Source organism: Neomonachus schauinslandi, chromosome 15 (assembly GCF_002201575.2).
Source record: "Neomonachus schauinslandi chromosome 15, ASM220157v2, whole genome shotgun sequence".
Taxonomy (NCBI): domain Eukaryota; kingdom Metazoa; phylum Chordata; class Mammalia; order Carnivora; family Phocidae; genus Neomonachus; species Neomonachus schauinslandi.
In genome coordinates, this window is record NC_058417.1 from 56,216,284 (window position 1) to 56,232,365 (window position 16,082).

The window sequence follows — 16,082 nt, forward strand, 5'->3', positions numbered from 1 at the left end:
ACCACAGGGCCAGCCGGCGGCCAATTCTCCCAGCCGGGGGCGGCTGCCTCCCACCATTCAGGCTGCGGCTTCCTGGCCAGCGAGGTCGGTCAGCTGCCTGCTGAGCTCCCTCCTGGGGCGACGCAGGCCCCACCCTTCCTCCTCCTTAGCCCGGCCATTTGGCAGCTGAGAAACCGGAGATTTGGAGAGATTAAGACATTTGCCCAGGGACCCACTCCAGCGGCCAGCTCCTCGGGGACGCTGGGATTTGACCCCAGGTCTGTGGCGGGTGTACCTGCGGCTCTGAGATTTCCTTCTGTCCCCTGGGGCCGAGCTCTGCAATCGCCGTCGCGAGGTGGGACCGATCTTCCTGCGAGCCTGGGGGTGCGTATCGCGAGGTCCGCGCACAGGCAGAAAAGGGGGCACCGCATCCAGAAGAGCCTTGGAGCAGACGCACCAGCGTGCCCGCCCCGGCTCCCCGCATCCCCTTAATCGTGCCCCCTACTCCACTGCGCTCCATCCCCGGCCCAGCTCACCAAATCCCGGGCGCCCCTTCCCCGGCCAGGCTCCCCCACTCCCCGCTTCCTCTCTCCCCACACTCTCACTCCCTCGGCCCTCTCCGCTCCCCAAATCCCCCAGCCCCGCATGGCCTGGCTGGGCGCGCTGCTCCTGGCCGCCGCCCTGGGCACCCTGCTCAGCTTCGCACTGCTGGCGGCTGCCGTGGCCAGCGACTACTGGTATGTCCTGGAGGTGGCGGACATGGGGCGCACCGCGCGGCTGTCCTCGCACTCGGGACTCTGGCGGTCTGCGAAGGTATGGCTGCGGCGGGCCGGGGCGCAGAGGGCGCGGGCAGGGCGGCGCCCCCTTGTGCCCCCACTCCCCATCCCGGACTCTGTCCTCTCCCAAAACCGGGCAGTGACAGTAGGGCTACCAATCCGGGCTCAGAAATGAAAGGGTTGGGGGGGCATTGCATGGCCCCATAAGGACCCAAGAGCCCGGGGAGCAGGAGCCCCGGGCAGTCCCTTGCCCTCGCTGGCGGGGCGGGGGTGTCTTGTGTTAGAAGTTGTGGGCACATTACTTGGTAGATGACAAGTCAACGCCAGGCTCTCAGTGAGCTCTGCCATGGGCGGCTGCCTGACCTAGGAGCTCGTCCCTCCTCCGCCTCCCAAGTCTTCGTCAGATGGGGAGAAAGCGATACTTCTCAGGGTGCAAACGGCTGGGGGATGGTTGGAGGAATGAGGGGGGAAAGCAGGGCAGGCCCGCCACCCAGGGCACTGGGCTGCTGTTCTTCCTCAAGCAGGGGTGTGGGTGCTGAGGTGGGAGCGGGTGTGGGGCACTGGGGGCCTCCAGGAAGGCCCCAGGTCCACATCCAAGTGACCACGAGTTGTTTCTCAATTGCTGTCCCCAGAGGTTCAGCCTGGCACAGCCAGGGCTCCGGGGAAAGACCCCTGTTTCTTTCCACCTTCCCCCCCCCCCCACCACCACTTGACGGCTTGACACGCGCTCGGGCGCCAAACAGGAGTGCTGCATGCATTTTGGACCCGCAGAGAGAGGGGAAGGCATTCCCTCTGCAAGGCCTGCATGAGGGGGCGGCCAGCAGGCTGGGGGCCTCCCCTGCACAGGAACGGCACTGGGCGGAAGCAGTGCCTGGGAGAGCGTGTGAACGCGTGCGTGCATACATGTAAGCCTAGGTCAGTGTGAGTGCGAGCATGTGTGCATGGCTCTGAATGTGTGAGCATGTGTCTGAGAGAGTATGCGTGTGTGCATGTGAGTGTATGTGTAGGTGACTATGAGTGTGCGTGTGCACACGCGTGCATGTGCGTGCGTGACCATGCCTTCCTCCGCAGCAGCTGGGGAGGAAAGATGAGCTGTTGGTTCAGCCACTGAAAGGACTGGGCCTAATGCTCCAAAGCCTTCCTGGCGTGTGCACGTGTGTGTCTGCAAATGCGAGTGGGTGTGCATGTGTGTGTGCAAGAGTCAGAGAGTCCACATTACGCGCACCTTTTCCTGTCCAGGCAAAGCCACACGTGAGCATGCTCAGGGCCCCAAGCCTACGGGAGTGCTGAGGGCAGTGTCTCTTGGATGTTTGATTTTTAGACCGACATCCATGTAGGTATTATTTGTATGTTACAGAAACAAAACAGAAGATCTTCAACCCTCCAAACCCATTTGGAACCACAACTCTGGGGTCCAGGAGAGAATCTGATGGGGCTCCATGGCCACTGGTCAGCCCACTGGGTTCAGCAGGGGTGAGAGCGTGCTGTCCAGCATGCCTGCAAGACCACCCATCTCAGAGAAATTCAGGGTGGGTGGTGACCCCACAGGTGTCCAGCCCACCAGGCTTTGTGTCCTTTCTGCTTCTTAGGGCAAAACAGCTGCATCCCCCTGATCGACCCCTTTGCCAGTGAGAACCTGAATGTCCCCACCCCTGTGCAGCACCTCATCTGTGAGTCCTGCAGCCGAGTCATCTCCTGTCTGTCCTTAATCTCCAGGCAAAACTGTCCTGTGAAGGTGGACCTCCAGGCAGACAGGGCTCTGAAGTGCTCACTTGGAGCTGCCTGGGGGGTGGGGGCAGGTCCAGGTCCCTGCCCGGATGCTGAGCCCCCTCTCCTGGCAGTCCTGCACCGAGCTGTCATGGTGGTCCTGCCCCTGAGCCTCGTCCTTGTCGTGTGTGGCTGGATCTGTGGCCTCTTCAGTTCCCTGGCACAGAGCGTCCTGCTGCTGTTTTTCACCGGCTGCTACTTCTTGCTGGGGGGTGAGTGTGGGCACCCTGGGGGGCACGGATCCTGGGAGTGGGGGTGCCTCCTCTCCTGCCACCCTGTCCCCTGCTCCCATCTGGCCTGTGCTGAGCCTGGGCCCACCCAGGGGATTGAGCCGCAGCAGGCGAAAGCCCCTTGGGTAGTACTGGGCCTTTCTAGGGACAGGGGCAGGGGTGCTGGCTGTGGGCCTCGAGCCAGGGAGGCTGAGCTTCTAGGCACAGGAGGCATGAGGCTCCCCAAGGCGATCCCGCACCTGCCCTCCTACACCTGCACAAGGGGCATGAGACCGGCCCCCACCTGTTCTCCTCCGCTTCCTGGAGTGGCCTCGTGGGAGGAACAAGAGTGGGCAGTCCCAGGCAGTAAGACGGGTGGAAAGGGGCCTCGCAGCCCTTGGCAGTGACCCCGGTCCAGGCCCAGAATGTGACTGGCGACAGTCCCTCAGCTGACATTCATCTAGACTCTGCTGGGCGCTGGCCAGGCACTCCCTCGGGGCTGCAGCTGTGGCCTCCCTGTGGTCCCAGCTTCCAGCTGAGGTGTCCAAGGATTCACCAAGGTCAGCAGGAAGCTTATCCTGGGGATCCTGTGCCCCCCGCTTTGGTGCCCCCTGCTGCCCAAGGCCGGCTGTCACTGATGGTGGGCTGGGGCTCCTTGGGGTCAGTCATCAGAGGCCTGTGCTGTCAGGGGCAAGGCCTAAGCTGGGTCTGGCATCCGGGCCAGCTCAACTGTCAAGGCCATGGCACTTGAGGCCCAGACCATGTCGGCCTAGGGCTCCCTCTGGGGCAGGCCTGCCTCCTCCCCAGGGGGTGCTGGGCCCTGTGGGAGGCCTTGGTCAAGTGGGAACGGGCGGGCTTGCCGGGTGCCGGGAGCCTGGGGGACCCGCAGCCTGGGCATAAGCTGTAGAGAATGAGAGCAGGAGAAGTCAGCATGTCAGCTGTGGCCTGGCCCCAGACACCGGCTGTGTGGGTCCAAATCCAATTAAGAGGAGCTTGGGAAGCCAGGGAGAGGAGCAAAGGGGTGGGATTGTATCCAGGAAGCCTTGGCGTTATGCTCTCAGAAACATGGCCCGGGCCAGTGGGTGGAGGGAGGGCCTGGAGGCAGCTACTCAGGGGCGCTCCTCTTCCGAGGGACCTGGTTCAAGGAACACACCTGACCTGCTCCGTGCACCCAGGGTCCAGCCTGGCTGCACCACTGCTGTCCCCGCGGGGGCTGCTTCTTGGCAGTGGGTCAGCTGACGTCACTGTCAGCACTCTGCAGCGCCAGAAGGAGGAGAGTGTCAGCGTCGGGGACACTGATGGGAGCAGGCCGGGGGGGGGCGGATCGCAGACCTGGGGGCAGGCAGGGGGCCTGCAGAAGCTGGAGGCTTAGGCTAGGGCCAGAGGAGCGGCGGGGGTAACCCAGTAGAGTGGGGGGCACTGTGAGGAAGGGGGGCCTGGCCAGAGCTCCAGAGCTCCCCGACTGCCAGTAGAGGTCACTGGCTCTGTGTGTGTGTGTGTGTGTGTGTCGGGGACACTGGGGGATACGGGAGGGTGCTGTGTATGCAGGGGCAGATATGTGAGTGGGGACTGTTGCTGAGGGTGTAGGTGGTTCTCTTTATAAGGAGGGTTTTGTGGGGTGAGGTCTGGGGGTTTGGGAACTGAATCAGAGCCTCCATTTCCCCCAAAGGCCAGTGGGTAGGGCCTCCTGGTCTGCAGGACCGCCTCAGCCAGGACCTGGTTAGGCAGTTGCCCCCAGAGGGTAGACACAGCGAATGGTCCCCCTGCCCCCCTCCCCAGGTGCCCTGACCCTGGTGGGGGTCAGCATCTACATCCACTGCTCACAACTGCCCTTCGCCGAGACCGCCCTCCAGTACGGCCCCAGCACCTGCGGGACATCCGGGTCAGCTTCGGCTGGGCTCTAGCCCTGGCTTCGGAGGCGCTCTGTGGCCTCTCTGTGGCCTCCTCCTGCTCACAGCAGCCCGAGCCCGCAGCCTGAGCCGGCAGCTGGGGGGCCCCTGCTCTGTGGTCATCTGAGTCCCAGAGGGGCCCAGTTTCCCCTTTGCACCCACAGGCCTGGCTGGAGTTCTGGCTGGGAGGGGGCCCCTGCAGGGGCAGGGGTTGGGGGCAGAGCCAAGGATCCAGGCTTCTCTTGCTTGGCAAAGCTGGATGTTTGGGGGCTCCTCTGCCTGGTCTATGCCCTTTAGGGACCAATTGGTTTGGCTTCCTCTTGGGGATGAGAAAAGGGAGTCCCAGAAAGAGTTAGCAAGTGGCCCAAGGGAATGTTAGTGGGGTTGGGGTGGGGGTGCTGCAGGTTCCTGGTGCTCAGCGGGTCCCCTTGCCTCTCGAGGGCATAGCCTGCTCTCGCCCTCTCCCATCAGCCCTGGTGTGCCATGCTGTCCTCGTTCCTAGGGCCCTGGGTCAGGTGGAGGAGCTACCCTCTGTCCTGGGGAGGAGGGAATTTGAGAGAGAAGCAGGTATCTGTTAAACACCCACTGAGTTAGGCTCCAAGCAGAGTATCACCTGCTCATCTGCTTGTCCAGTCCTCCAGTCGCCCTTCACATTAGTTACCATTCACCCATTTTACAGAAGGGGAGTCTGAGGCCCAGACCATCCCAGAGCACATGGCAGAGCCAGATGCCCTGACATCGGGTGGGACTCCCAGGCCTCTCTTCGGTCCACTGGCTCAAGGGCAGATGTTGCAGGGGAGGATACTGAGGAGGGGGCCCGGGAGTCCCCTGGGGTTTGCAAGGGCAGCCGAGTGGGCTGGATGCACCTCGGCCCCCTCCCTGTTCTCAGGCCTCTGTCCTCGTCCTGGTGCATCTGCCGCCTCCGCTGGGCTGGCGCTCCAGGACCCCGATCCTCCCATCTGCAGCCCCCTGGGGAATGTCTGTGATTCCAGGGGCCTGGTGAGTGCCCAGAACTAGCAGGTGCGGAAGTCCTAGTGGGGGGGGGCTCAGCTCGCAGACCAGGGCGCAGGCGCACTGTGGCTAGGCACCTGGGTCATCCATCGTGAGGCTCACTCATTCCTGTTGGTAGAGAAGTCGAGGTGGCAGAGAAGGGTCCCCAGGGGGCTGTGCAGCACCCAAAGCCCCAGACAGCCCCATCTGGGGTTCAGGAGTCTGGGATGTGTGCGGGGAGTGGATGGCGACCCCTCTGGCCCTGGTCTACCCTCCCCAGCCCCCCTTTATCACTCCAAAGTTTACAGGAAGCTCCTTGGGGCCCTGGGGGCTGGCACCATTTGGGGGTCCCACTGAGGGCTTCCCTCTGTACTTATGTTTTAGTGTTTACCATTCCATGTCGCAACGTTGTGCCAATTTGTCCTTAAATAAATCAGTTTATGCTCCGAGCGGATAAGCCTTGTCTTTCTCTCTCAAAATTTTTTCAGAATGGATAAAACAGAATTATAAACAGTGTGCGGGCAGTAACACTGTTAGCAGCTGTGTGTGTGTGTGTGTGTCTGTCCATCCAGCCAGAGATGTCCTGTGTGTCTGTCCGTCCATCCAGAGACGTCCTCTGCAGACACAAGCCCCTTCTCTGTGGGTCGGCACGGGCAGCAGAGGATCCCATCCCCCGCCTCTGCGTTGGAAGGGGCAGCTTGGCGGGCAGGTCCTCTCAGCTTGTGAGGCTCTAACTGGACTTCTCCTGCGGTTCACTGGGGAGCGGGGAGCACAGGGGTTTGGTGGGGGCCTCCCTCTCTGCTGCTGAGCCTATATGACCCCAGGAACTGCTAAAAACGAGATCCAATCCCAAATCATCTACAATAAAGACATACTCTTTTGTAAGCAGGAAAATTTATTTTTGAAAAAGGAAAAAATATATAGATGACCACAGGATAAAGCCCAGCCCCCGACACAGCAGCTAGGGCTCCCTGCCATCCAGCCCCGCTGTCCCTTTCTAATCTCCTGTCACCCTTGCTCCGGTGTCCCCCAGCCCGAGCACGGGACCCGCTCATCAGCTGCGCGACTCTGAGCAAATGGCTCGGGGCAGTTTCCTTTTCTGTGCGCTGGGAGCTGAAGCCCTGCCCTGGCTGCTTCCTGGGCTTTGGTGAGGGGCTGGGATGGGGTACCCCCTGTCTGCCCTCGTGGCGCCCTGTCTGGGACATGGGAGGCACCGAGGGCTTGCTGAATGAACGCAGGTGGAAGGCTTCACCCTGAGGGTGGGAAGTCGGGGGTCCGAGAAGACAAGGGGGTAACGGGGTGTTGTTTCGTTGCCTCTCCTCCACCTGCTCCCTCAGGACACCTCCACTCCCCACCTGGATCCCGGCCAGGGCACAGGGTCTGGTCACCCCGTCCTCAGGGCCCCAGCTGCCTCAGCACGAACCCCCACTTCTTCAGCACCAGCTCGGTGTCCTGCGCGGAGACGTCGCGGTGCCACACGGCGCGCACCGACCGCTCGGTCCAGGGCAACAGCAGCACGCGCACCGCACGGCCGGTCTGGGCCACCTCATCCGCGCTCACGGCCTGCAGTCGTCGGCAGAGCTCCTCGGGCGGCGGCCCGTCCACCCTCACCATCACCATGTTCGTCTCCACGGCGGCGAGGTCCACGGAGCAGATGGGGGACGCCAGCTCCTGGAACCCTGGGCCCGGGGCCTGTGGTGAGTGGAGCCCGACCCCACGACCCCACCCCAGTCTCCAGCGTCCGGCCCTGTCGTCCCAGGACAGGCAGAGGGCAGCCCGACTGTAGTGGGGAAAAGAGGGACCCTTGGAGTCCCACACACTTGGCTCTGCTACTTTTCAGCTGTGTGACCTGGGACAAATCAGTTAACCTCTGGGCCTCGGTATCCTCATCTGTAAAGTGGGGACATCATGGGATTGTTTTGAGGACTCAACTGACAGATGTAAAGACCTAGGTTAGCGGCTCCACTTGGCCAGATCCTGCAAGAAATAGGAATTCCTGACATCCATTGCAGCTTCTTGGTCCAGACCCTCCACCAGTGAGGCCTGGTAAAGCATTCTAATTCCCTGGCTCCCACGCCTTGTGGCTCAGGGCTAACCTACATGTTCTAGAGTCAGAAGGACGTACGCCTGCAGGGGATTTGGGTCCCGCTATGGGGGGGCCCCCAGGCCCTCCTCTGGGAGCAAAAGGAAGTGAGGGTGGGGGGCCATGGTCCAGGTACCTCTGGCGAATCTCCGAGCGTTCTGGTGGTCCGTCGGCAGCACCTCCTCGAAGTCCGCCAGTCCTACTAGGGCAGCAGCAGCCAGCACCCCGGCCTGGCGCATCCCCCCACCCAGGGCTTTCCGGAGGCGCCAGGCTTCTTCGATGAAGTCCTTGGGCCCCCCAACCAAGGCCCCCACTGGGGCACCGAGGCCCTGGGAGGAAGAGAGGAGAGAGTCCTGCCTGCCAGCCCCCCAGGTGTGCATCTTTGCCCTTGTGGCCAGGGGAGGGGGATGTGAGGGGGACGGGGCCCTGTCTGGGGAGGGGCGAAAGGGGCCCAGGGCCAGCCACTGCCAGCATCGGAGCTCGGGAACACCAGCTGACTCCTATTGGGAGCACCCCACTGTCGGGTGTCTGGGAGGCAGCCAGTGGCTTCCCCACCTTGGAGAAACAGAGAGACACAGAGTCACAGTGCTCCACGATGCGGGCGGGGGGCACGTGCAGAGCTACTGCAGCGTTCATCAGCCGGGCCCCATCCAGGTGGACCCGGGCCCCGTAGCTCCGCGCCAGGAGGTGCACCTGGGGGCAAAGAGCAGGCAGCAGTCAGAGGGGCTGGGGTGGGGCCAGAGCGGAGGGAGGACAGGTCTCCAGGGGCCTTGAGGGGCCCAGAGCGAGCAGAGCTGGGCTGGTGTCCAGCTTGGCCCCCAGGGACCGGAGCAGGCACTCTGCTGCCTGAGGCTGGGTGCCATCCTCTGTAAAGGGGGCTGGTGCTGAGCGCTTTATCTCATGTGTACGGCGGGCTCGCTGTGGCCAAATGCTGACGTGGCGCGAGCCAGAGATGCCGCATCCTATTTAAGCCACCCCATGGCTCCGTGAGGGAGATGCTCTCAGCCCTTCCCATGGGCAAGGAGTAGTAGGTCTGCAGGGTCAGTTAGCAGCAAGTTCTCACACCAGGGAGCCGCACGGTTCAGCCCTCACACCCTGCACAAGCCGGTGCTGCTCTGGGGCTCCCTCCCTGGGGAGAAGGGGGGTTGTCTCTGTCCTTGGGGCCTTAACTGGGGCAGTAGTGCCCTCCATATCTGCAGCCTAGGACCAGCCACACACGTCCCTCCCGCCGCAGTTCCAGCTGCCATGGGCACCCACGGTGTATAAGAGGAGACACAGTCCTGGGAGAGGGGCTCCACAGGACAGGAAGCCAGGAGCTGGCTGGGGGTGGGCAGAGTGGTGGGGTAGGGCCTACCTGGCGTAGGTAGTCAATGGGGAGGACCCGGCCCCCCGAGCTGCTGTGGGTGTTCTCCAGGCAAATGAGCTCACAGACCGGGTGGTAGGGGCTCCCGAGGCCCCGTGTGACCACCCTCTCCAGCTCAGCCAGGTCCAAGGTGCCATGGGGCAGGTCTGGGAGGGGGTGGGAGTGCACCCCAGCGATCTGCAGGTATTGGGGGTGGAGGGATGGAGATCAGGTCCAGGGGCGCAGCGTCACCTCCTGTCTCTGTCCCATCGGCTCCTCTCCAGCTCGGGGCCATCGAGCCTTCCCCTTGTGCTGCGGACGTGGGCACGGACACCGCAGCAAGAAGGGGAGGAACCAAGGGCTGTGTTCTCCCGAGATGGGTCCTTCCCCACCGAGCGCCGCGTGCTCCGGATGCCCACTAGGGGGCAGCAGAGCACCAAGCACAGCCAGTGTCTGATGGAGGGGTGCTGGGCCGCGGCTGCCCCCACGTGGTCAGTCTGGGAATGGCTCCCTTTCCCGCCTCCTTAGAGACGCCACCACCCCAGCCATTTCTTCCCTCTGCAGGTCCCAACGCGGTGCCGGGGAAGCAGGTTCCCACCAGAAATGCTGAGCAGCCTGTGCTGGCCCCAGGTGAGGGGTGCCGGGTCCTTACCTGAGCCACCCCGCCCTGCTCGTAGACGTGGAGGTGGCACTCCTGCCCGAGGAGGATCTGGGAGCCTCTGCGCTGGCAGTGACACATCACTGAGATAGATGGGGGAGGGCAGTGTTGGCTCTGAGTCCCATGGGGCCCATCTGCTCCTGCCCAGCTCCCGGCTGAGCCCGGAGGCTAGCTCTCAAGTGCCTATGCCAATGAGGAAACGGCACCCCTTCAAGACACCTTACTGCGTGTGCCAGAAAACAGTCCCGTGAACTACAAAGTCTAGGATAACCATCCTGTGAGGTGTTGCGCCCTGTGCCCTGCAGCCCACCTGCAGAGCATCTCCTGCTCGGAAAGCTGGCCACCATGCTGCCCCCGGGGGCCAAGCAGCTCAGGGCATGGGCATCAGTCAGGCCCAGCAGGAAACAGAGGGCACATGCACACTTGGAAGCCAGAGTTTAATAAAGGGACAATTCACAAAGGTGTGGCAGCATGGAAGGAAGTCACAAGGGACAGAGTAAGACCCCCAGGCCATAAGGGGCAAGAGGGAGGTGTGGTTACCAGAACCTGGAGACAGGGCAGTGTGGAGAGGGCTGCCCGCCTGGCCCAGGGAGACCATCTGGGGAGGGAGCTGGGGGAGGACCACGGATACACTGACCTCACTCTCCTCCCCTCCCTCATCTCCTGCGAGGGGCCCTCCTGGCTGAGCCCAGCAGAAGTCCAGATGGCTCAGGACCCCACTGATGTTGTCCCAGCCTTGCCCCCAGCACCGAGGAGAGAAATACTGAGGGAGGACCTGGAGGGCAAATGGGAGTCACCCCACGCCGCGCTCACCAGAGATGAGGTTGGCCATGGTGTTGGTGGGCACAAACAAGGTCCGGTCCACCCCCAGCAGCTTGGCGGCCTTTTCCTGCAGCTCTGAGGAGGGAAGGGATGGGGGTGCAGGGAGACTCCATCAACAATGACACTCTCCTTGCATTACTCATAACCATGAGCTCGTGTCCTGCCGAGGTGAGTGGCCAAGCCAGACAGACGCCCTGGTCCGCTGGCTGCAGACTGTGGTCTTGGTGACCGCATATCCAGGTATAGAGGCCCCTCAGTCAACCCTCTGCACCCAGCCTCCTCCTGGGCCATGGTCCCCCCCCAACATTGAAACTCTGTGGTTTGAACCCCCCTGTCCCATCCAGACCTCACACCTGTCTCACTTCCTTTCCCATCAGCCCCTTGCAGGTGGGGCCCTGCGGTTTCTCTGCTGACTTCCTCTCCCAGAACAGAAGGACAGGAGCTCTCAGAAGAGGAGACTCTGGGGGGGTTGGGGGGCGGGGCTTCAGGCTCCTGCTTTAAAGCCTGCTGTGGCTCCCCTCTGCCTGTGGTATCAAGTCCGAAGTCTTTAGCATGACATTCAAGGCCAGTGGGATTTGCCCTCTGCCTTCACCTCCACGGACAGGGGGCTCCTGGTACCCCACACTCCAGCCACATTCCCTATCTGTATCCTAAACACTTTTCTCAACACCCAGTGAGCCAGCTCCATTCCCTGCCTGGAGGCTCCACTCGCCCTGTAAGAGGCTACTCTGCAAAGTCCCCCTTCCCTGTGAGTTCCATGCCTCCCCTCCCCCCCAGTTCCCAAGGCACTCTCTGGGGACACATGCCAGCCCCAGCACTTCCTCCACCCCATGGTGTCTGTGTGTCTGGCTGCCTACTAAGCAGTGGGCTCAGCATTTTTGAAGTTCCGGGCAACAAGTGTCTGCAGAATGCATGATCACCAATCACGACCTGACCCCACACACAGGCCCTAGGAGCTCAAGTGGCAACCTGTGGCTTGTCCCTGGCACCGCAGAGGTATACACCCTCACAATGGCAGTGATCTGCTAGAGTGGCAATTCTCAACACTGTGTCTTGAAAATAACGCTCCCTAGGTTATTAGCGTCCACTCCTTGAGAGGTGCAGCCTGTGGAAAATCCTCTTTTCTAGACTGGTTTTCTGTGTGTCTTCATGTGGAAAGGCAGTGCGTGCAGGACGATAGCTATAGGTTTTAGAGAGAAGACCTGGGTTCAAATACTGCCTTGCCATTTGCTGGGTAGGAGACCTTGGGTGCCACACTCAGCATCCCAGAGCCCTCCTCTGCAAGAGGAGACCACACCCATCTCATCAGGCAGCTCCACACCTGAATGCGCACACCAATCCCCTGGGCGTCCTGTTAGCGTGCAATTCTGGCTCAGCAGGTGTAAGTGTGGGACCCGGGAATCTGCATTTCCAACAGACTGTCGGGTGATGGGCCAGACTGAGCAGCAAGGCCGCAGGGCATGACGCCTAGCCTGCAGCTGAGCCGCCACCCCTGCGCCCCGGGCCACTTCTCCCGCCAGCACCACGGACAGCGCTCTGGGGTCCCCGCGACGACCCCAGGCCGCGGCCTGCACACCGGGCTCACCGCGGACGGTGGGGTCCTCGCCGTAGTCGTCGTCCCCCACGACCGCCTCGGCCATGGCGCGCCTCATGGCAGGCCCGGGCTTGGTCACCGTGTCGCTGCGCAGGTCCACCACGTGCGCCAGGAACCCCGTCCCGCTCCCCGACCCCCGAGTCCAGAGGGCCCCGGGCCGCCGGGCCGCGGCCCGGGCCAGTCCACGGAGCATGGCGGGGGCAGTTCCCGACCCCCACCCCGACTCTTCCCAGCGAGGGCGACCGCGAGCGACGGGGTGGGTGCAGCGGGCCTTCACGGACTTCGACCGCCGCGGCGGACCTGGGCCTGCGGGAGTTCCAGCGGTATGCTGGGAGCTGTAGTTCGGACTTCGTCCCGGCGGGCACCGCGCGAGCTCGGGCAGGAGGGCCCCGAGGCGTGCTGGGAGTTGTAGTTCGGGCTTCACGGCGGCGGGCACGGCGCGATGGGGACATGTGGGAGAGCGAGGGTATTGCTCTCCGAAGAAGAAACCGAGGCCGGACGAGCGTTATAGAGCGGACGCTCGTGTGACTCCTGCCGTGTGCCAGGCTCTATCTCGGGCACCCTACAAATATTAGTGCAGTTAAGCCTCCCGGCAGCTCTAGGAGACAAGTACCAGCAGCATCCCCGTTTCACAGATGGGGAAACCGAGCCGCGCACAAGCTAATGCCTACGGTCACTTGGCGAGGAAGTGGCCAGGCCGTCTGTCTCCAGGGTCCAGGTCTGAAGCACTGTGTTATGTCGCCGCTAAAGAAGTAGCGTCCCATCATTGACTTTTTTTTCAATACGGATCTGTTGAGTACCTACTGTGTGCCGGGCATTGCCGAGGTGCCAGGCAAGAGGGATACAGAGATGGCGCAACCGGTCTGGGCTTCCGGCTTCATGGGGTGTACGGGAGGCAGAATTAGAGGGGTGCACAGAGAGCCCCCTCCTCCATACCCCTGCCCTTGAGAGACGGGCTGCCTTCAGCTGAGGTGCAGTGCAGGGTTGCGGAGTGAAGGGCACTGACTGACTCAAGTCCTCACTTACCAGGCATGCGGCTTTGGACGAGCCTTTTAACCTCTCTGTGCCTCAGTCTCCCTAACTGCAGAATGGGCTGTTTTGAGGATTCCATGACTAATTATGCTTAGTGCTGACCCTGGTGCCCGGCTGGGGTAAGTGCCACATATGAGTGTTCCCTTTCTTACTGCTGCTGCTATGACCGTCCTTACTGGTCACAGCCCAGGGCCCTGGGGTTTGGTGCCGCTGCCGCGGGGAGCACCGTGACTCAGCCCAGACCGGACCTTCCCTTCTGCAGGGTGACCTTCCCTCACACAGGGAGGACAGGGCTCCCTCTGAGTGCGCAGCCTCACTCAGCTGCTCCCCTCCCTGGAATATGGCCACAGATGTCTGTCCCCCATGGGAGGAAATTGGTCCCAGAGGGGCCCAAGTTCCCCAGAAGAGGTGCCCACAGCTCTCATCAGGGCACCCCTCATCAAAGAGGGCACTCACACCTTCATCAGAGGTCTGCCATGTGCCTGCTCCCAATTGGGTCTGGGGATAAAGGAGAGGAAGAGCAGGCTGCTCTCGGAGCTCGGGTCCTCAGGGTGGGGACAGGATGCTGCCCAAGAGAGGAGCACTGGGAAGAGGGTGGATGTCAGAACCAGGAGATGCTGCCATGGGCCTGGCTGAGGCATCAGGGTAGGCTTCCTGGAGGAAGCAGGGATTGGGCTGAGCTTTGAAGACAGAGCAGGTCGCTAATCAGACAGAGGAGGAACATAAGGCAAAAGCTCCGGGTAGGAGGGAGCTGGAGCATTGGAAATCTTGAAAGAAGGCCAGCCTGGCAGAGAAGTGAGCAGGGCTGGAGATGGAGCTGTATCCAGGGTTAGGGCGCCTTCCCTGGAGCTCTCCACTTCTCCCCCCATGCCTAGTGCGGGCACCTTGAAAGAGGAAAAATCACAAGATCTCTGTAGGATCGGTGGCCCCAAGGACTCCCATCTAAAGGAAAGGCTCGTTGTGCCTTTCCCCACCCCAGTGCCCCTCTGGCCCTGACCCACAGTCTGCACTGAATTCCGGGCCCTTGGAAAACAAGCCCCTTATCTCTGAGTCTGGCTCCAGCCCTTCTGCTGGGAAGTGGGGGTGGGGAGCAGAGGCCTCTGTGGACAGGAAGGGAGGGCTTGGGGCAGCAGCGATGGCTTTCAGGAGAACAAGGAGTAAGGGTGCAAACAGCGGGATCCCCAGGCACATCCCAGTCATGGCCTCCTGTTTGCAGGCACTTCACAGTTTGCCAAGCTTATCCACCCACAGCCTCCCTGTTAGTCATCATAGCACCCTAGGGGCGGGTGGGTGGCTCAGTCGTTAAGCGTCTGCCTTCGGCTCAGGTCATGATCCCGGGGTCCTGGGATCGAGCCCCACATCGGGCTCCCTGCTCAGCGGGAAGCATGCTTCTCCCTCTCCCTCTGCTGCTCCCCCGGCTTGTGCTCTTTGTCTCAAATGAATAAATAAAAATCTTTTTTAAAAAATGAGTGTTTAGGGGCGCCTGGGTGGCTCAGTTGTTAAGCATCTGCCTTCGGCTCAGGTCATGGTCCCAGGGTCCTGGGATCGAGCCCCACAGCAGGCTCCCTGCTCGGCCGAGAGCTTGCTTCTCCCTCTCCCACTCCCCCTGCTTGTGTTTCCTCTCTCGGTGTCTCTCTCTGTCAAATAAATAAAATCTTAAAAAAAAAAAAATCATCATAGCACCCTTGGAGGAGGAGGCCTGGGCAGGGGGCTTAGGGCCATCCCACCATCCCAGGCAGCCACCAAAGTGACACAGCTGGCCACCAAACCAGCCTTTCTCCTCCCGTGACAGAGCTGTCTCCCCAGAGAGCTGGCCTCTTCCTGGGGGAAGCTGGGGCCTCAGAGAGGTTCCTTCTACCTACCAGGTGCTCCTTATCACCTCCTACCTAGTCCTAGGGCACCTGGGCCAGTCCCCCTCACCCTGGTGGTGGAAGGGGCAACAAGGGTGAGGGCCCTCCCCCGAGCAACGAGACATCTTTCTTTCTTTCTTTCTTTCTTTCTTTTTTAAGATTTTTATTTATTTATTTGAGAGCAAGAGACCGAGAGTGAGCGAGTGAGAGAGAACACAAGTGGGGGCTGGGGAGGGCAGAGGGAGGAGGAGAAGCAGACCCCCGCTGAGCAGGAAGCCTGACTGGGGACTCGATTCCAGAACCCTGGGATCATGACCCGAAGGCAGACGCTTCACCCACAGAGCCACCCAGGCACCCCCTGAGGCATGTTTCTGAGGCCTTGTTGGGTTGGGGGGGCCCTCTGCCCAAGGCTTGGTCTCAGGGGGGTTGTTTAGGCTCTCGTGTGTGAGTATCTGTGTGCACACATGTATATGTGTGTGTCCATGTGCACATATGTGCAAGCATTGTTTGCATGTGCACATGTGTGTATATACACGCACGTGTGCATACGTCTGTGTAGGTGTGTGTGCGTATGTGCAAGTGCAGGGGGTGGGTGCGGGCTGCTCATGCGTGTGTGCACGCATGTCTGTGCATGTGTGTGTGTCTGTGTGCTTGCGTCTGAGCGTGTCCCTGGCTGCGTCTGATAATCCGTCATCCTGCTGGTGAGCTGGGAACAGTTCGCAGCTCCCGGGCTGGGGAGGAGAAGCCAGAGGCCCTGGGGCAGCCCCCTCCCCACTCCCCCAGGTTACGGAGCAGACCCCATCCATCTGCTCAGAGCAGAGTCCAGCCCCTAAGCAGCTGCCACCCCTGGAGGTCGAAGGTCGTGGGATTGTCTCCTGCCTGCACGCAGACCTGCCCCACCCCCCACATCAGCTGCCTCCTCCCCCAAGGCCACAGCCCTGGGCTAGGCCACCTCCGGGTCTGCCCCGCCCCTCCCCCAGCCGGGCTCTTTGTCACAGTCCCCTCCCTCTCACCACATGGCAGCCGGATGGCAACACTTGTGTTCCCTGAATGCTCCGGCCTCTGTCTCACCCTAGGTCTTTGCACCTGTG

General features: G+C 61.8%; 2 protein-coding genes across 2 annotated transcripts; one reads left to right on the forward strand and one right to left on the reverse strand.

Annotated features, from left to right (window-relative positions):
• The first annotated feature begins 624 nt into the window (after positions 1-624).
• Positions 625-4,709, forward strand: TMEM235 (transmembrane protein 235). The gene is given in 6 exon segments (XM_021680727.1): positions 625-782; positions 1,752-1,762; positions 2,345-2,425; positions 2,597-2,734; positions 4,511-4,591; positions 4,594-4,709. Coding segments are annotated over 6 exon segments (585 nt in total).
• Positions 4,710-6,496: 1,787 nt separating this feature from the next.
• Positions 6,497-12,436, reverse strand: LOC110572499 (probable low-specificity L-threonine aldolase 2). The gene is made up of 7 exons (XM_021680817.1): positions 12,101-12,436; positions 10,507-10,590; positions 9,688-9,776; positions 9,048-9,233; positions 8,249-8,386; positions 7,830-8,022; positions 6,497-7,289 (listed from the first exon to the last, which is right to left on the reverse strand). Exons 1-7 carry the CDS (start codon positions 12,300-12,302, stop codon positions 7,006-7,008), a joined length of 1,176 nt encoding a protein of 391 aa, XP_021536492.1. The 5' UTR covers positions 12,303-12,436; the 3' UTR covers positions 6,497-7,005.
• Positions 12,437-16,082: the final 3,646 nt, after the last annotated feature.

Coding starts and splice junctions, on each gene's coding strand:
- LOC110572499 (XM_021680817.1), bottom strand. CDS start 12,302: ATGCTCCGTGGACTGGCCCGGGCCGCGGCCCGGCGGCCCGGGGCCCTC. Junction 9,234..9,687: donor AGCAGGGCGGGGTGGCTCAG/GTAAGGACCCGG, acceptor CAATACCTGCAG/ATCGCTGGGGTGCACTCCCA. Junction 8,387..9,047: donor CCATTGACTACCTACGCCAG/GTAGGCCCTACC, acceptor CTTTGCCCCCAG/GTGCACCTCCTGGCGCGGAG.